Source organism: Lygodium microphyllum, chromosome 8, assembly GCF_053477565.2.
Source record: "Lygodium microphyllum isolate KBCC chromosome 8, Lygodium_microphyllum_v1.1.10, whole genome shotgun sequence".
Taxonomy (NCBI): Eukaryota; Viridiplantae; Streptophyta; class Polypodiopsida; order Schizaeales; family Lygodiaceae; genus Lygodium; species Lygodium microphyllum.
Genome location: NC_141142.1, coordinates 88,178,064 through 88,199,236, shown reverse-complemented (window position 1 = coordinate 88,199,236; position 21,173 = coordinate 88,178,064). Strand labels below are relative to the sequence as shown.

The 21,173-nt window shown below is 41.5% G+C and overlaps 1 protein-coding gene across 1 annotated transcript in view; it reads left to right on the top strand.

The window, feature by feature from the left end:
* LOC148032561 (trafficking protein particle complex subunit-like protein) overlaps positions 1-21,173 on the top strand; it is a 91,765-nt gene that overhangs the window by 43,111 nt on the left and 27,481 nt on the right. Inside the window, exons 4-7 of the mRNA XM_087683202.1 lie at positions 3,068-3,170; positions 3,300-3,314; positions 3,408-3,553; positions 6,331-6,526. Of these exons, the coding sequence (XP_087539328.1) occupies positions 3,068-3,170; positions 3,300-3,314; positions 3,408-3,553; positions 6,331-6,526 (460 nt within the window). The remainder of the gene's footprint in view (positions 1-3,067; positions 3,171-3,299; positions 3,315-3,407; positions 3,554-6,330; positions 6,527-21,173) is intronic.

Below are 21,173 nucleotides of genomic sequence, written 5' to 3'. Positions count from 1 at the left end.
GATTGTCTCAATGGCACATACATCATAACTGCTGCTGTTCGCACATGTAACACGCTTCCTAGCAGGGGCTGAATGCAATCCTTTGCCTTTGAACTTGGAAAGCATAGTCACATCACCTGAACGCAATGCTACATTTTTCCGAGTCTGTTCCTGTTGCAGCAAGAGGCCTTTCAACTCTAGAAATGTAAGGGGCTGTTGCCCCCCCCCCCCTCAAAGACAACATCAAAGAGGTGTGGAAACCAAGATATGACTTTGGAAGAGAGTTCAGTGTGATGTTTACCAATTCAGCATCCTGAATGACCTCATCAACGTTGTGTAGCTACTCACGCAAATCTTGTATGTGAGTAAGGTGCTCTGTCATGCTATCATCTTCATCCATGGTCACATTGGCCAACTCTCTATGGAGATAGAATATCCTTGCCTCATTACGTGTTGCAAACATACGCTCAAGTACATCCCATGCGGATTTTGAGGTCTTACAAGACCGAATGTGCGGAATAATTGCCCTTTTTATTGACAAGGCAATCAAAGAAAGTGCCTGTGCATCTTTTGAGTCCCATTTCCTTTGATCCTCAGTAGGAGAGAGAGGAGGGGCAACAGCAGTAGCAGCACCAATACCACCACGAGCAGCAACAGCAACCTGTCCTTGAGCGTTATGTTGAGGTGTCTGAGGTGCAAGATCTCCTAGTTGCTACAAATCACCTGTAACATAGTCCCATAAGTCCTTCGCCACAAGAAGGTTACGGACCATAAAACTCCACAACGGGTAGTTTTAGCCATCAAGTTTGTCCTCTTGAGTGAGGACACCAAGGATGTTGCTTTGATCATTATTCCCTTGACGTGCCATGCTGTCAATGATAGACAAAAATCTGCAGTCAAATACATCAATGCTGAAGTATAGAGTATACTCCTCAGAGTACCAAAATCCCCCACGGGATTAAGAAACAAGTACCAAACTGTCACTCAAATGCCAAAGTGTGCACAATGCCACCCAAATCAGCACTCAGCCAGTAAATTACAGCACTATACTGCTGTACCACACCTGCCTCGAAATGTGTGCCCACAAAAGTACAAAATACAGCAACTTAAAGAACAGCTTCTCGGGCTGCGTGTGGGACTGTGCGTTGGATTGTGTGCAGGGCTGTGCGCGGGCTGAAAACAGCAGATTTGGAGTAGATGACTGAGCTGGAAAGATCTGGAGCAAATGGACAGATTTGGAGCTGATGGTTGAACTGGACAAATCTGGAGTAGACAAGAGACAGCTCAGCTATAGCTCCTCCTCCACTTCAGCAGCACCTCATGACAGCTGAAAACTCTTCCTTGAGCTGAGAACCAAGTTGGCAGTAGTAGGACCTTGGGCGGGATGCACCGGCTGACGGTGGCTGAACGGAATCCGCACGTACGAGCTGCTCTGATACCAAATGTTGGAAAATGGCAGCCAGCTATGGAGAGAGAGAGGAGAGACAATGACAGAAAGAGAGTGAGCTGAAGCAAAAAGAGTAGAGTGTACTTGCTAGAATGAAAGATAGAGTGAAAGTACAACTTATGTTTAGGTCAAGGATTGACCTAATCAGCCTTCCACCAACTAACTAGAGTTAGGTTTATTTTGCTCTAGAGCCTAGTGTCACTACTTTAAGTTTCTAAGACACTAGGTGTACACACCTTACATTGACACTTCAAGTGTCCACACCACACAAATTACATTGGGCGCTGCTCATAGAATCGGCAAAATTCTAATAGGGTCTTCTAGCAAAGCGGTTTGCTCAAAGCTGACAGATGATGGGAGTTGGATAGTATATGTATTTTAGCTTTGTATATACTTAAAACTTAGTTGATTCTTTTCTTCAACCTTAAGATACGTTGCCTTTAGATGGCAGGTTGTTAGGAATAAAGGGCCACCATGCCTTTTATATGTGCTCGGGTGTGAATGCACCCTTAGCACTTGTACTTTACATATATTTATCTAAAAAACCTAAAAGAGGTACAAATTACTGTACCCACACATCGTGCATCTCTCACTCTCACTCTCACTCTCTACTGCTGCTCACACACACACACACATTCTCTCTCTCTCTCTCTCTCTCTCCCCCCCCCGCTAGTGCCATTTCTGAATATCACATCTCTACTGCACACCCGTCACTTCAGAGCGCTCAGCCAGCTGCCTTTGCAGCCTACCTACAGCAGCTGCCCAGCCCATTAGTCATCATTGATCAGCCTAACCCGACACTCCAGTCTGCGTTTACAGAAGCTGATTACTCTCAGAGTCTGCTTCCTGCGTTTCAGGATCTGTTGAGGCATGAATCCATATGATACACTCTCGGAGCTATCAGAGAGTCGTCTTCCAGCTTTTTGGAACAGGGAGCATTGTAACTTCTCCCTTCTTGTATTGTTAATGATGCAGGTTTTCACCTCTTTTGATGTTTCCCATCTGTAATTCTTAATAGTATGAAAATAACGAAAAGCACACTGTGGATGATCAGTGTCTTTGTGAGAAAAATTGGAATGAGAACTGTGGAAGGAGAGTTGCAGACATCCTATCCTATAGCTACAATCCCTTTAGTGGTCCCTGATGTGGCCTTTAATAAGGTGTATTCAAATCTTTATAGGCCCATTTGTAGTGAATGGGCTGCTCTACAATGTTAGTGCACTGCCAATAGGGAAACTGATTGGAGAGAGTATTCACCATAGCAATGTGTTCATTCTCTTGCAGTGCCATTAACAAAATTTGTTCCTAATAGAAGCGTAACCCACAGTTGGAAGTGTTATCCTAAGTTTCCAACAGAGTAACTTTCTCTTTCTCTTGTAGGGTCATTGCTGATTGAGTTCAAATAGCGAAGTTTATGATATCATTTCAAAATTGATACACAGGTTGAATGGTTTTTCTGAATGATCTCATAGACATTGACATCTTGCAAGTTAAAAGTGCTGTGATCGTTTGCTTTTAGGTGAATACAATCAGCACCTGTGCCATTTTGTTTCTTGTATTTGGTACACTGACAACATATATACTTCATGTTCACACATTGTGATACATTTGAACAACCCAATCGGATGCACATGTTTGCAGACTGATGTGTATGGCTGTTTACACTGATCCTGAAGGAGAACGCAAATATCTGCCTCAGTACTTCAAGTTTGTTGCTTCAAATCCACTCTCTGTTCGTACAAAGGTAGGAGATTTGTATTTGCATGTCACAATAATCATGGAAAACATGAAGTCTACTTGTTTTGTGCTGTTTTTAGTACAAACAACAGCCTTCAGCATATATTTAATTTGCTACTTTTCTGCTTGTTTGTAGGTTCGGACTGTAAAGGTAAGGGATTGCCTATGGGCTTGTACAGACATTTTAGTGCCTTTGTGAGAAGTTGGCTGATTTCTCTTATGCCATTCCTATGGTCGCACTTAGGAAAGCACTTTCTTGGAAGCTTGCATTGAAAATCATACGAAAGCACACCTCTTTATGGATGATGTGCGCTTTGAGCCTGCTGCTCCCTGGACAGTAACTGTTATACAAGTTGAAGATGAAAAATTCCCTTTAAATCTTTTTGGAAGGTATTTTGAAGGTGTACACTTTAGCTTTTCTGGTCGTTGTTGGAGTGTTAAAGAAATGTTCTGTTTGTACTAGGCTATGCAATGTATGTACATAGGTATAACTTCAGAATGCTACTGATGGACGTCATGTATGGAGACTTGCCAAATTGTGTGTGAATGACAATTTCTCAATCTCTAAATGATGAAAAAGATAGTGAGATTAGAGGAAGTGGCTCCTATTATCAATTGAGGCTGAGATGGAGGACTTCAAGCTTCAAATTATTTCATTGAGGATGGTTGAAGACGCTTTAGAAGAAAAGACTTATAGCCCCCTCTTTCAGAGACTGAGATAGAGTACATATTAAGCTGTGAGACTCCTTTAAGAGTATGATATACATGTTAAGCATGTTTGTGGTGCTTATGTTCTTGGTATGCTTGCTGCTATGTTATGGCAGGTGTAAAGACAGCAAGCCGTTTCTAGAATGGGTGAAGCTTGTGGTGGGCACCACTAAGCTGAAGTTCTTAATGTATGTTTTGCTGCAACAGCTGTCACCAGCTTGCCACGTCATCATAATTGCTGTGTTTTATTGTTTACAGCAGTCACCTATATCCTATTTATAGTTTCTGCTGCCGTGCACATTTAGAGGCTGTCTGCCACATTTCAGGATCCATACAGAGGACCTTGTTGGTGTTGTCAACCACCCTCATGGGCCTCTTTCTCTGAGACCTACTCTCAATTTTGGCAAGAGGGTTTAGCACATGTACACAACAAGCATATGTTGGTTGCATTGATTGCTATGGATGATGCTGCAGCTCAACAAGGCTTACTACAATCATTGCTAAATTTGTGCAGCAATCAGTACAGACAATCACTCCCTTATGGGCGACATTATCTATATGGGCAGCAATATGACTATGAGCAGCATTCATTTACTTCTCAGCCACATGCTTATCATGGGTATCATGGACAGCAGTGTGACTATTCTCTTGGTGATCTACATATTGATGATGTCTTTGAGTTATCTTAACCCTAATGAGTTTTTTAATTAGTCTGCACTTTGTCATATGATTATGATTGTTATCTATAGATGAGTATTTTCTTTACATTCACATGCTGCGTATCACATGCCAAATATATTTACCCCATGAAAGTTGGGGAAAATGGGCTAACCCCCTATTATTTAATGTCTTAATCAGACATATGCCATAGTCTTTTAGTTTGAGCATCAATCTCTACACACTTTTTCTCTCCAAAATGGTCAGCCATATGAATCTATTGGTGATCCAACCTTTCCAAGGTGTTTGACTACCACGAGTTAGGGCTTAGATGCAAGTTTGCTGGTAATTTGTGGGGTGACGTACACTACCACCATTTAGAGGCTTAGACATAGTTCAGCATCACTTGAAGGCTTAGACTTTGAACAAGTTGTCTATCACTACTTGAAGGCTAGACTTTGAACCAGTTGTGTATCACCACTTTAAGACTTAGACTCAATATTCCACTGTATAGGTCAAAACACTTTTAAGGCTTCCGTCACATTGACTAAGGCAATCCACCACAAAGGATTTGTTGAATTATGAATGAAGATCTTTAGATTCATTTTTCACAATCACGACTTATTGTCCAGTGCATACATATTTGAGATGAGGGTGTCTACTTGGGTACCCAAGGTTGTGCACAAAATAAGAAGAAACTCAGCCTGTCAAGTGAGAAGAGCTCTTTATATATTTGTACTTCTACCTCATGTTGTGAAGACCACAAAAGAGGGCCTTCTTATTGAAGGATTCCCACACACAAAAGAGTGCCCAACATTCAACATGATACCATATCTTTGAAGTGACATATGTATGTATGAGTGAAAATCAGAGGCAACAAGAATTTGCCTATTTTATTAATTATCACCAATTATGCATAGCTGAGGAAGAAGGTTCTAAGAAGGATGTAGACTTGAAAGGAGCACAAGTTTCTTGTATCCAATTTTGGGCTCCTAAATGTTCCTACATTACGGTAGATCTTGGATGATCTTATTTAAGCTTATTAATGGAAATTCATGTGGTGTTCCTAGATCTTATCTTGATAGATAGGTATACCATTTGCTAAATGTGATGGTCTTTCATACAACCAACCTGGTGGGAATATCTTCTCCAGATCTGTTTGAAGTTGGGTTGATTTGGGTTTGCTGATCAGTTGTAGGTATTCAGTTGCCTATGCATGTGATAGACAGAAGTGGACAAAGTTCTGCACTATTTTTTCTTAAAAAGGGCTGATATTCATCAACCTCATGCTCAGAACATTACAAAGGTTTCCTACCCCCAGAGTGGAACTAGAACAAGAGCATCAAAAGGCTCCGTCTCAGACCTCTTGCAATGCAAGTTGCTAGACAATTCCAGAGTCCTTCAAATCAGCATAGTGCTAGCAAGTAACCTATTAAGTGGCCAGGTCTTGGCCTAGGCACTAAAGAGCAATCCAAAATCCATGTAGTTGTGAACTAGCCTGAGAAGTATAGAGCAGGTGGTGCTTCTTACAGTTTTGCTGAACGATTCAAACAAACGTACAAGGCCAACAACCCGGTATCTTGGGATAAGAAAGCATATGAGCTGAGTAAGTCTCTGGCTATTTGTTGAGCATCAGTAGGGAGCTCACATATGACCAGGGCAAATGCGCTATTACATTTCTCATCATGCTGATTACATTTGTGTATATTAGTTTTGAAGTGGAGATTCAAAGCTGTTTGAAAAGGGGGGAGGGAGGGAAGCAGGGCCAGAAGAATTTTGGAACATTATATAAATGTTTGCAGTGAACCTACCAAGCAATCACATCTCATCAGAGCTAATGGAGGGGTTCGCAATTATTTGTACCAGTTGAAGCAGCCTGTGAATGAACCAAGTTCTTTAAGGCTTGAAGGTAGCAATACACTTGGAAAGCTGGAAATAGCATGGCGAACGACCCTAGGTGAACCTGGACGCCTCCAAACTCAACAGATTTTGGGAAGTGTAAGTGCTACTACGCTGCTGTTTCATCTTGATAATCTTTTGTATCTACAAAATTATTAAAAAAAAAAGAATGCAGCAAGGGTTGATTTTAGTGGCTAAAACATACTGTGTGTGCTTATAGGAGAGAATCATGTATTTGAAATCTACCAGCAACAAAGAAGTTAAATATGCAAGGATAAGGTTTTTGATGTGTTTTCAAATCTTTCACAGGATACAGGCTTATTCAAATAATATTTTGTAGTCACATTGCAGTCCTAGATGTCCATATAAGCTCTCTAAAGTTTTATATATCTTCCTTTATCCATGCTTCTACTAGTTCCGCGTGGAAACTATTAGGGTTTTCAGTCTCACATAGAAGACCTTATCCAGTCCCTCCACCATTGTCAACAATCAAGCATCTTCATTAGATATCTTCAGTTTTTGGAGCATGGCTAGCATGAAGACCTTACAATGTTGTTCTCAAGTGTGAGAGAGGATGAGGATTGTTTCGTGTAGTCAGAGGAGGTTTTACCCTCTACTCAGCAGCTCAATGGAGGGTGATGTTGAAAATCTCTGTAGAGCAGCGACTGAGTTTTTTTAAATTTTTTCAAATAAGTAAATAAATCAAAGGCATTCATTTATGACATTGGTTTTGTGGAATGTGGATTCTGGAGACCACTTGATGAATGTCATTAACAATAAGATATTGGCTGTTATGTGGGCATAGGTCCCCTCTTGAGTATGAGGAAATTGCTTCAGTAGAACAGCAAAACTCTTTTGGCATGAAATCATTGGATGTGAACTGGGTTCTTTTGTTCACGTATGTACCAAATTGTGTGTCAAACCAAGTTAATTCTTGACTAGGAGATGGGAGGCCAGCCAGGCCCACTTATCGTTAGTGATTGTTCAGTCCAGGCAGACCGGTCTTGTTATTCCATATTTAGAGCACAACAGTTCTAGGAAAACTCATTGTCCAATAGCTTCTTAAAGAGTGCAGGACTTCTTGCTGCTGTAACCATCCTCCATAAACACTAGGTGGATCTAACCAAAGATGAGAGCTAGTGGCCTTTTTTCTTCAACAAGGACAGTCTTGTAGTGACCATCATTAGAGCTTGAAATGCTATTTTGAACCTCCCTTACTTGAGGATAAAAAGTATGATGCAGCTTTGGTTTAAGCTTTTGGGTCATCCTCTCCTTTGGCCAAATGGTAGGTTCTAGACTGTATATCTTTCGGAATCCCTTTGAGGGCTAATCCATTGGATATGATTAGCATGGCCCAAATAATAGACATGATGAGAGGGGATATTGATATGGTCCCCCCCTTGATGGATGCCAACAACCAGGATAAAAGATTCTTCAGAGATAAGCCGTTTTGGAGCCTCCACTGGACAGGAGGTTTTGCATACAGTTTTTCTGCAGATAGGGAAGAAGTGTGTTGAGGAAAACAGACAGATTAAGAGAAGGACCAAAGGTTCATGAGTTGCAAGTGTGTGGTCATTGCACAATGTACTAGACAATTCTCACCCATTAATAAATAACATGTTTGCTCTTGAGCCTTAGTGATGTTTGTCTAGGAGCATGTGTCTTTTGCTTTATCTTTTTCTATTTGCATAAGTGTGTGTCATGAGGATGTGAAAATTTATTGCTTTGCTTAGCATTTGGTCATTGCACAATTAGTAGACAATTCTCACCCATTAATATGTAACATGTAGGATCTTGAGCCATAGTGGTGTTTATTTGGGAGCATGTCTTTTGGTTTATCTTTTTCTATTTGCATAAGGGTGTGTCACGAGGACGTGAAATTTTATAGCTTTGCTTAGCATTTGATTAAAAGTTAATTGAATGCGCAAATGTGACTTGCACATGTGAGGTGCAAGTTATTTATTTCACAATGTGGAACCCAAGACCCAAAAATATTAGCTGCTAAAGGCAAAAGTTATAATAAGTAACGTCGTGGTACCTGGTGTTAGATTTTGGCCTAGACCAATTTATTGGCTACTAATGTTAGTGGTGACATTACAGACTAAGCATTAATTAATTAACTAATATTGGCCTTAAGGGATAATAATTGCTTAAGGATACTTAGAATATAAATGGTCCTAGCCAATTTAATTATCGGTTAGTGGAATCATTTTTTTGGGTACTAGAATAATTATTAAATAAGTTGGAGAATGTGGAAAAAGAGGATTAAAAGGTTGCTACTTGACAAAGAGGGAAAAACGTTTTGGGGGCTCGTGGAAGTCTATTTCAACCATTGTGAGAGAGGCATAGGCTGTTAGAGAGCAAGAAGATGTTGCTGATGTGATTTATAGCTATCAGGGATCATTTCTATAACAAGTGACAGTAGTTTGGAGCCCTCCAGGTGCAGATGATAGCAGTCGAAGGTCCTTCTAGTATAGGTGACAGCATATAGGAGGATGTAGTAACCTTTCAAGTGGTTCTAACACTGTAGGTGACAACTGCCATGGCTGTTTGAGCAAGGCAACAATAGTTTTTCAACCTTTCTCGCGATAATACTCTGAAATTCCTCTATAGCATTCTCTCATTTTTCAACCATTTCTCAACTCCCCTTAGCAAAATCTAGAAAGGAGTAAGGTGAAAGCCAAATCCACTAGCAAACCAGTTTGAAGGCTAACTGGTCAATTTTGATACCAAGAGGTACTTGGATTAGTGGAGGAGATCAGAGAATCTCAAATTTACTCTATCCATTTGCAATAAAAGCTAAAGAAATATCGCAATGGGCGTGAGCTTTGGGACCAATAGGCTGTCCATTGTCCAAGATTAAAGTGGTAAAATGTGCATTTTCAGTTTATGTGAATTTTATGCTTGTTAATTAGTATTAAACTAAGTTATTACCACTCACTATGAGGAGGAAGGCTGGTTTCAAGGTTTGTTTGCCGGGATACCATCAACTCCCTTGAATTGGTGGGTTCGAGGCACTTGATTGAAGGTCAAAACCTTTGCTTTAATGCTGAAATTGAAATGCAGTGCCTGATCTTGGACAAGGCATGTATCATGGATAGTAAGCTGATAATGTTGGTTTAGACCAAAATGTGAGTCTTTCTAGGCCTACAGAGGTTAATGACCAATAAGAGGAAGAGGAATTTGATGACTAGTGTAAAGATCAGCTGAGGATAGCAGTTGAATTGTTTATGCAATTAGCAAATAATCCTTAGTTCATGTACTTTTTGTATTTCTTAAAAGAGGAAAGCAAAGGCAAGAAGAGGCAGTTAGAGCCAATTTTGGATCAAGCTCTTTCAGGCTTAGCAGAGTATAGAAGGTCGAGAGTATTGTTTGATGCCTAATGGAGAGGTTTCATCTTTTCTTTCCTAGTGATGGACAGCTTGGCTATGTAGTGGATCGGTACATTAATTTATTTTACAATGTGGGACCCAAGACCTCAAAATATTAGTTGCTAAAGGCAAAATTTGTAATAAGTTATATTTGACAAGTACTAGGTAGTACTAGGTAGTACTTGGAGTCAGATTTTGGTCTAGAACAATTTTTATTGGCTACTAATGTTAGTGGTGACATTAGAGACAAGGCATTAATTAATTAATTAATGTTATTCTAAGGACTAATAATTGCTCAAGGATACTTGGAAGATAGATTGACTTAGTCAATTTAATTATTGGTTGTGGAAATATTTTGTTGGACACTAAAATAATTATTAAATTAATTTTTAGAATATGATTTGCTATTAACGAGGACATGAAGTTTTATTGCTTTGCTTAGCATTTGATTAAAAGTTAATCAAATGTGCTGATGTGACTTACATATGTAAGGTATAAGTTAATTATTTTACAGTTTTGGACCTAGGATCTTGAAATATCAGTTGCCAAAGGCAAAAGTTGTAATAAGTTATGTTTGAGAGGTAGTAGGTGGTACACGATGTCAGATTTTGGCCTAGACCAAATTTTCGGCCACTAACGTCAGTGGTGACATTAGAGACTTGACATTAGTTAATTAATGCTAGTCTAAGGGCTAATAATTTCTCAAGGATACTTGGACGACGAATTGGCCTAGCCAATTTAATTATTGGTTAGTGGAGTTATGTTTCTGGGGATTAGAATACTTATTAAATTAATTTTTTAGAATTGAAAATTAATTTAATAAGCTGAATAATGTTAGAAAATGGGATTAGAAGGCTATCACTTGGCAAAACTTACCTATGTAAGTGGAAAAAACGTTTTTAAGGGCTAGTGGAAGTCTATTTCAACCATTGTGGGAGAGGAGGAGATTGTTAGAGAGCAAGGAGATGTTGGTGATGTGATTTGCAGCCACCAAGGAAAGCACCAATCTCAGTTTTACTCCATCGATTTGCAACAAAAGCTAAAGAAATACTGCAAGGGGAGCGAGCTTTGGGGCTTGTTTATTGTCGAAGAGTAAAGTCGTAAAGTGTGGATTTTTAGTTTATGTGAATTTTATACTTGCTGTAATTAGTGTTAAATCAGGTTATTAACACCCTCTTCGAGAAGGAAGGCTGGTTTGAGTGTGTCATTGTAACCCCCTAGGCTTTTAGACTGATAGAAGGATCCCTTTCATTTGGGGAAATAAGAATTTTGTTTATTCTTAACTGCTTATCTTGTGTTTGGATCCTGCTTCTGAGACATGCTAAGGACCCATGGTATGGTGATCTCCTTGTCAAAGTGCAGCGATGCAGAAGCGTGGGACCAAGACTGAGAGAGAGAGAGTGAACACAGAGAGGAGAGAGAGAGAGAGAGAGAGAGAGAGAGAGAGAGAGACAGTGGAAGATGAAGATCTGCTGTATAAGGTATGCTGTATACAAAGATATGCAGATATGTACACGGGCACAGTGCGTGTGACTGCGTGTCTCCACCTCGATGATGCAACCTGCTGTCCACCTCGAAGTACGCTGCAATCTGCCCGATCTCCTGCTGGAATCTGCAATCGCAAGTGTGTAACAATGTGCTGGCTGACGGCTATAAATAGCCTGAGAAAATGCGATAAAATATGACAGGTCGGCTGCATTAAATGCAGCCGACTAGTACAGATCTGGCCGACCTGCACTAGACTGCCACGTGGCAGCTGACGTGGCATTGCTGACGTGGCTGCTGTCGTGGCACTGCTCACGTGGCTGCTGATGTGGCACTGGTCTGCTCCGTCCGACCCTGACGGACCCGTCAACTGATCCGTCAACCTGCTCCGCACATTGTAAACCTCTCGGGTGGCTGTCCGGCTGGAAAAACACATTGTATACTGCTGTACAAACCCTAACTGTGCAGAAACCCTAACTGTGCCTGTCCAGGGGATGACAATCTCTAACACTCCTTTGTTGGCTTTGACTAATGTGCAAATGTTGGGTCAATGTTACCAGCAAATCAATGAATTTGGGGCATTTTCCATCTCCATCAAAGCAAGTAAAGGTCAATTGACTACCCGAATCAAGGGGCAAATCAGATTGAAGACTTGTTGGTATTTTTGGGCAGCAAGGGGAGTTGGAATACCAAAAGGTATTGGGAGAATCCGATTGTACATCAACTTCTTTTTCAATTGAGTTAAAGAAATACAGACATGGGCGCTAGTTTTGGGGCCAACAGGGTGTCTATTGCCCAAGATTGTAAGTTAATTTACATTTCTCAGTTTTGTAATAAATGTTGCTGTTGTAACTAACTTGTAATCAAGGAATTACCCCTTGGGTATTCACAGAAGGAAGACTGGCTACAACTATGGTCACTCGTGGATTATTAGCACCAACTCCTCGCCCCACACCTAATCAGCTAAGATGACAAGGAAGGATGATTAGGCATATGCCTTAATTGTACTATTACGCAAAAATCAAATTATTCTGCATATATGGTCAAGCACTATGGCAAAACAAGCATGGGAGAAGCTTGCTTCTCTCTATTCTGTATTTAATGAGACGTGTTGCTTGCTTCCCTAAGCAGTTGGTGTCAGGAATAAAGGCCCTTGTTTAATGTGCTTGGGTGCGAACACACCCTTAGCACTTGTACTTACACATATATATCTATCTAAAGACCTTAAGTCGTACACTCGTCATTGTACCCAAAAAATCGTGCACACTCTCTGCTCTCACTCACTCTTTGTCTCGCTACTGCTAGCAACCACTGACTGTCTCGATCTTCGTGCCTTCCGGTCACTACAAACTGGTATTAGAGCGGGCAAGAGACAACTTAGGTGTTGCAGGAGTCTCAGGTGGACTCGACGAGCAACAGTCGATAGTCGACAGGTCGTGTAGGCAGCCATTGAATAGGTCGTCAGGCAAAAGGCCTGTGCAGCTTAGGTCGTGCAAAAAAAAACGAATTGGTGTGTGTGGTGGTTGGGCAATGGGGTCCAACTGACTAGGGAACCAATGTCACGTTGAAGACCAGCAGGCAGCGACCAGACCAGGGAGCAGGCGTGGTAGTGTGGTAGCGCTAACGACAGACGTGACACGGTCGAGAGGTGTGATGGACCAGCGGGGCTCACGGATGGCTTCAGCAGGCAACCAGCGGACGGGACGATTTCATTGGGCGACCAGCGGGCAGCAATTTGGCAGGCGCCACGTTGCTTGATAGGTCACGGACCTGAATGGCCGTTGACTTGCCATTTTTTCTTATTTTCAAAAATATTTGAGATTGTTTTTGCCTCCTGGTGTTCGCGCGCGCAAGCACAATGCACAAATGTGTGTAGGTTCAGGCCCTGAAACTTAGGACTTTTCTCGGATTTGGGGACCTTAATGCAAAACTGGACAATCTGACTCAGAAATTGCAAAATTAGTGCACATTTGCCCTGGAATTTTGGGGCTTTTCACATTTTAGTGAAATTTTTTCAATTTCACTGAAATTAGTGTACACCAGACTTGAGAAATTTGGGGATTTGTCCAGATTTGGTGCAAGCAAGACACAACAGTGATATTTGTCTCAGAAATTGCAGGAATTTGTGACATTTTGTCTCCGACATTTGGGGTTTTTCATGTACATGCAAAATTGGGCTGAAATTTACCCAATTTCTTGACACTGATGCACATTGGATCCAGTGCAATTTGGGGCTTTTGCAGTTTGGGCAAAATTTGTGTGCCATTTGGTCATTTTATGTACATGCGGGCTTAATTCCATGCAATTTGGACATCTAACACTTGGAAAAAATTGGGGGCTTTGCTGAATTTGCTCTATTTTGCCAAAATTGGCTTGTTCTATGCATGACAGAGAAAATGCAGATGTGTGGTTAATGCTTTGAGCACAAAAATTTTGGGGCTTTTTATTGTGCGTGTCAAATTTTATGCCCGTGGGTATATGTACAACAGAAATTGCAGCTAAAATTTGGAATTTCTCATGTAATGTGATGCATTTGCCCCTAGAACAGCTGTAATCAGTTGTGGAATGCTGTAGCACATGGTTTAGTGCTTCTGAAAATTTAATTACAGATCTGAAATCTTTGCTTCTACGTTGTCATTTATTGCTGGTTGGTACTTGTTTGTACCTTGGTCACTTGTGTGACAGTTTGGGCCTGCGTTTGCTAATTTTTTGGTCACATTTGGGCTGAAAATCATGGCTGGCAGTAGTGACAGCAGTAATCTCATGCACATAAAGAAGCTTGAAGGAGCTCATAACTTTGCAGTTTGGCAAAAACAGTGCTACAATATCCTATTGCAAAAGAAGTAGGCAAAGCTGATTAAGACCAAAGGGGCAAAGCTTGTAGATATGGAACAGGATGATTGGGATGAGTTAAATGAGGTTGCACGCTCAACCATTGAGCTATTGATTTCTGATGCCTTGTTGTTCAACATTGAAGGTTTGGATTCTGCATATGCTGTTTGGACTTGACTGGAAGAACTGTATGCATAGAAGAATGCCGCAAGCAAAGTGTATTGGCTGAAAAAGCTTATGGATTTGTGTATGAAAGAGGATACAGCAATGTCTACTCACTTGAGTGAGTTTAACTCCATTTTCAGCCAGCTAGTTGCCTTGAAGTTCTTGATTGATGAAGAATTTAAGGCTATGTTCTTGCTTTGCACTCTTCCAAGTTGGGATACATTCAGGACTGCTATGAGCAATTCCAATGCGATTCTTTTGTATGCTGATGTAGAGAGTGCTCTACTGATGGAATAAGTGAATCGGCAGAACAATACATCCAGTAAGTCTTCTAGTGCTTTGCATACTAGGGGTAGATCACAGCAGAAAAGCAAATCTGATAGCAAGGGATGCAGTAAATCATGTTGAAAAGATGTTGAATGCCATCATTGTGGCAAGAAGGGTCACTTTAAACGTGATTGCTACAAATGGAAGAAAGAGAAAGGAAAGGGCAAGAAGACAGATGATAGCAAGGAAGAGAAGAAAGAGGGTCAACCCAGGAAGAGCAGTGTCAAAATTAAAGAGGTGAATGTAGTCACTCATAGCAGTGACAGTGGGAATGACGTACTTTTGATCTCTTCACACTTTGGTGCATATGCTTTACTTGCAGATACAGATGATGACATGCATACTTGGATTCTCGATTTAGGTGCCTCCTTTCATGTCACCCCTCATCGAGAGTGGTTCTCTGCCTATATAGAGGGTCGACATGGTGTTGTCCATCTTGGGGACAACTATATATGTGACATTGCAGGTATTGGCAGTGTGCAATTGCAGTTTCAGCATGGTTCTGTGTTCACACCTCAGCATGTACAGCATGTACCTCAGCTCAAGAAAAGCTTGATTAGCAATGGGTAGCTAGATGATGATGGATTTCATACCACCTTTGGTGATGGGAAATGGAAGATCTGTAAGGAATCTAGAGTGATTGCCAGAGGTTGTAAAAGTGATACCTTGTATCCTCTCCATGTATCTAGTGTGAGTGATCATGTTGTTGCCATGACTCAGCAGCCAAGTGTTTCTTTGTGGCATGGCCGGTTGGGACACGAGTCAAACAAGAATGAAAGTGCTTTCTCGTTTGGGTTACATGCCTTGTCTTCGTTATGCTGATTTTGAGCATTGTGATCATTGTGTTTATGGTAAACATGCACAGACGTCTCATAAAAAGTCTATTTCGCTGAAATCTTCTCCTCTAGAATTAGTACATTCAGACGTATGTCAAATGCCAGGATTATCTTTAGGGGGAAATAAATATTTTGTTACCTTTGTCGATGATGCTACACGGAAGGTCTGGGTTTATCCTATTCGTAGCAAGGATGAAGGGCTTGATAAGTTTAAAAAATTCTTGGCATTGGCTGAAAATCAGACTGATAAGACACTTAAGTGTCTTCGCTCTGACAATGGTGGGGAATATGTGTCCAAGGCCTTTCAGGCATTTTGTGACAGCAAAGGGATAAAGGGAGCTCACTGCCCCTCATAATCCACCCCAAAATGGAGTTACAGAGCGTATGAATCGAACCATACAGGATAAGGTCCGTATGATGCTGTCTCATGCTGCATTACCCCATGGTTTTTGGGCAGAGGCTGTTATGACAGCCGTACACTTGATAAATCGGTCACCAAACAGGTCTTTGGGGGGGGGGAGTTTCCCAAGAAGTGTGGGCAAGCAAGCCATCTTCATATGCTCACCTAAAAGTGTTTGGCTGCGAGGCTTCTGTGCACATTCGTAAAGAAAAACGCAGCAAACTTGAGCCAAAGTTTTGTAAATGCATTTTCCTAGGATATGGTGACAAGGGTGAAATGGGGTATAGATTGTGGGATCCCTAGAAAAGGAATGTGTACGCAGTAAGGATGTTATCTTCCGGGAAGATCGTATGCTTAAACAACCCGAAAAAATTGAGGAGGTCCGTAGGTTGTATTCCGAGAAGAAATACCTTTTGGACAGCAAAATGTGCCCGTTGTACAACATCAAATACCTGCTGTAAATTAACCTGTAAATGCAGAAAACAATGCTGGAAATGATCAGCCAGCTATTGCCCATGATAATGAGCGACTACATGTGCAGGAACAGCCAGGACAATAAGCTGTAAATGCTGATTTGCAGGTTGAAATGCCAGGACAACATGCTGAAAATGAAAATTTGTAGGAACAGCCTGCAAAAAATGATCATTGGGTTAGGAGATCATCTAGGGCTACTAGACAACCTGATAGATTTGTTCCTAGTGCAAACAATATGGCTGATTATGTCATGTTGACAGATTGTGGTGAACCGACTTGCTTCAAGGAAGCAATGGACAAGATAGTAAGAAATGGTATAAAGCCATGTTGTCAGAAATGGAATCTCTTGAAAAAAATGGCACTTGGGATTTGGTGCAGTTGCCTAAAGGGCAGAAAACACTTCAATGCAAATGGGTTTACAAGATGAAGGTCACTTCTGGTTCCTCACCAAAGTACAAAGCAAGATTGGTTGCGAAGGGGCACAAGCAGGAACATGGAATCGACTTTGATGAGATCTTCTCTCATGTAGTCAAAATGACCACATTGAGAACCATTTTGGGCTTGGTTGTAGTTGAAGATATGGAGCTCATACAGATGGATGTAAAGATTGCATTCTTACGTGGTGATCTGTATGAAGATATATATATGCAGCAGCTTGAAGGGTTTGTGGAAAAAGGGAAAGAGAAGATGGTATGTAAACTCAAAAGGAGTTTCTATGGGCTGAAACAAGCACTAATAATGGTATCATAAGTTTGATACATTTATGTAGTTTCAAGGTTTCCATAGAAGTCAAGTGGATCACTGCTTGTACACTAAGAAGGCAGCAGATGGCAGCCTGATTATCTTGGTTCTGTATGTAGATGACATGTTGATTGCTGGCAGGGATACTCATGCCTTGGACTCATTGAAGCAAAGTCTTCATGGCAGCTTTGACATGAAGGATCTTGGTGATGCAAATCACATTCTTGGCATGCGAATACTCAGAGATGGGTCAAAAGGATTACTCTATCTATCTCAGCAGGAGTATATATCTCCAAGGTTTTGAAGCGTTTCAATATGGAGGGGGGAAAAGCAATTGGCGTTCCATTGCCTCCATATGTGAAACTCAGTGTAGAGGACAACCCTACATCTGATGATGAGAAGGCTGAAATGGCCAAGATACTATATATTTCAGTTGTTGGCAGTTTGATGTATGCTATGGTTGCTACACGTCCTGACATTGCCTTTGTAGTGGGAGTGGTTAGCAGATACATGGCAAACCCCAGCAAAAAGCATTGAGAAGCAGTGAAAGGTATTATGAGATACCTCAAAGGCATAAAGGAGTTGTGCATCTGCTTTGGAAAGCAGAAGGCATTTGTTGTTGGCTTTACAGATGCAGACTATGCTGGTCATGCAGATTGTAGAAAGTCTACTTTTGGGTGTGTGTTTACTTTAACAGGAGGGGGTCTCTTGGATCTCCAGGGTACAAAAGCGTGTTGCATTGTCTACTACAGAGGCAGAGTATGTGGCTGCCACTGAGGCATGCAAGGAGGCTTTATGGCTTTCACGTGTGGTGGGAGAGCTTGGCGTTACAGAGTTACCTGTTCTCCATTGTGATAGTCAAAGTGCTATCATGCTAGCACGGAATCTTGTCTTTCATGCAAAGACAAAGCACATACAGGTAAAGTATCACTTCATTAGAGATGTACTTGACAACAAGAGTATTGAGCTTGTCAAAGTGCATACAGATGATAACCCTGCAGACCTTCTCACGAAGGTCTTCTAGTAGAGCGGTTTGCTTATTGCCGACAGATGATGGGAGTTGGTCTTCTAGTAGAGCGGTTTGCTCATTGCCGACAGATGATGGGATTTGGATAGATATGTGTAGTTCAGCTTTGTACATACCTAGACTTACCTGATTCTTTTCTCATGTTAAGACACATTGCCTTTAGGTGGGAGGTTGTTGGGAATAAAGGTCCTCGTGCCTTTTAATGTGCTTGGCTGTGAATACACCCTTAGCACTTGTACTTACACATATATATCTATCTAAAAACCTAAAGTGGTACACTTGTCATTGTACCCAAAAATCGTGCATACTCTTTGCTCTCACTCACTCTCTGTCTCGCTGGTGCTAGCAACCACTGACTGTCTCGGTCTTCGTGACTCCCGGTCACTATAGTTGGAGATTGACCACATGATTAAAGGTGACTTGGTTGATGCTTACTTTAGTTGTACCAAAGATCTCAATAAACAGCTTCCTAATTTTGATGAGATTATTCTTAATGCATCGCTTGTGTCCATTGTATTGGCTGCTTTGTCAGAGTCGTATCAAAGCTTTGCAACTACTCTTTATTTGTTGGCAAGAGATAATGCTGATTTATACACTTTTGATGGGTTGGTCTCTTTGCAAACATTTACAGCTACAGTGTAATGTGTATGGTCTAAGTCATAGAAAGAGGGAACGCTCGTTCCGAGCCTCAGGAACCGATTAACGCGTTCCGGCATGTGTCTACTAGCGAAACACCCATGGAACGTTCCTGTCCGTTCCCAACCCTGTTCCTACCCGTTCCGGGCTGTTCCAGCAGCCGTTCCTTGTTTGGAATGGCCGTTCCTTGGAATCAGACTGTCTCGCTTGCTCTCGCCTCTGTCGCCTGCCTTGGAATCAGAGTGTCTCGCTTGCTCCCGCCTCTGTCGTCTGCCTTGTCCGCCTACCTCGCCTGGGCCCTACCTGCTCCTGCCTCTCCTGCCCGCCTGGCCTGCGGCCCCCCGCCTCTCCTACCTGCCTGGCTTGACTCTCCTGCATGCCTGTTCTCTCTCTCTCTCTCTCTCTATATATATATATATATATATATATATATCTATATATATATATATATATATATATATATATATATATATATATATATATGCCATTCCCTCCGTTCCCGTTCCCTAACTTTAGACGTTCCTTCCGTTCGAGGGGGGTCTCATTCCCGTTCCTGTTCTCGTTCTTCCCCGTTCTTGGTAACTACGGTCTAAGTGCCTATTAGTTGTGTTTCACACTTGCACGAAGAACATTGAGGTGCATTATCATGATGTCAAACACATAACAATTTTGCATATGTATTTACTGAAGCTCTTTCAAGAGAAAAGTTTGAAGCCTCCCGCAAGGATTTAGGCTTACTACCATTTGGGGATTAATCTACCATTCCATATACACATTCACATCATTCACTCTATGGAGGTTTGCTAAACTTATTATGGTTCTCCATTTTTCTAGTGTAAATGCTCCCTTATCCAAAGCTACTTTTTACCTTCTAGTTGGAGAAGGGTCTTTTCACTCATGTCAACACCCACTAAAGGTGTGGTACTATCCTTAGGGATTGCACTTTCAGTCTATCATTTTCACATTAGTGGATGTGGCCTTTCAACAATCTTAAAAAAAAAAAAGGCAATTGTTCTAATCACAAAAAAAGTAAAAGATTACAAGATTATAAGATCCAAGATGAGTCTAAGCCATCGTGCATAAACTTCACTTCCAAGCAAGCTTTGATCCTTCTCACCTTTCAACTGGTATCAGAGCTCGGCTTCCCGACTTCCCGAGCTTGGTTCGTGGCATTCTTAGCTTCCATTCAAATACCTACAGCATTGGGTCTCCTTCCTGGCAGCCATAGCCGACCTTGTCGAGCTCCCGTCACTCCTCGGCTTCCCGAGCACCTTCTTGGCCTATTGAGGCACCTTTAAGGCATTGCTATAGAGGTATTGAGTGTTCTTTCAGTGCTTTCATTCAGTTCTCAGGTTGCAGTCAATCAGGGCAGCCATAGCTCAAACCCTTGGAGCTTGTATCTTACTTCCTCTTGCATTTGGACACTTGAGGCTTGTTGTGTGTCTCCCTGGGCACCCCCTGGAGCCTCTAATCATTACCATTGAGGCCACGTGGATGTACAGTAGCAGAAGCATACATCAGCAAATTTGCGCCATTTTTTTGGCTGATCTGGACAGCATAACGCAATAACACCTACTCCTCAGTGATGGCTATGTCATGCTTCTTCAGGCTTGGCAATGTACTTGGCAATGGTCTTCAACATGTGTTGAAGCCTCCTTGATCATTGGCATCGGATTTGGGTCTGATCTCTACATTCCTAGGACTGTTTACAGTAGTCCCACAGTCATGTTATATTCTTTCTACTTAACCGGTTTGGTACCTATTGATGCCCGATTGTTTGGGGGATGCAAGGCACATGGTATGCCATCATTTTGGACTGATTTGCTTGCTGAAAATGCTCAGTTTCGAATAGTAATCACTGTTGTACAACAATGGGCTTAAGCCTATTACTTCATGTTTGGTTATGCCTATTGGTTTCGAGCTATGTCTTTGGGATATGCAATGAAGTATTGACCTTTGGGGTAAGACATCGAGCTTGTCCTTGGTTCCAGATCTTCATTTGAGCTTGAGGTTGGCTTTGGAATGCATTTGATGCTTTGTCTTGGATGTACATATGGCATGTATGTTACCTATATCTGACCGGTCTTGACATGCTTGGCCTAAGCCACTACTACATGCTAGTTACATTATTTGGAGCCGATTGCTACTAGTGCCTTGTCTTGGCTTATATCTAGATTCACGGAAGTTACTTGGGATATTTCTTGGCTTTAAAGAGTTGTATTTGGGATACAGTTGATGTCTATGGATGTTTTAATTGGAGGCTACAGAGCCTATATGCTCATGATGTCTTATTGATGTCTGGTCTTGGATCTTTCGTCACTGGTGCTCTCATATGCCTTTCTTGAGCTTCTTGGCTTGATCCATACGGCTTTTGTGCAAGTGGGAGTATCTTTGGATACTTGATAGACATTGAGTGGGTGATTTATGCTATTGAGCTTTGAGTCTTCTGAGA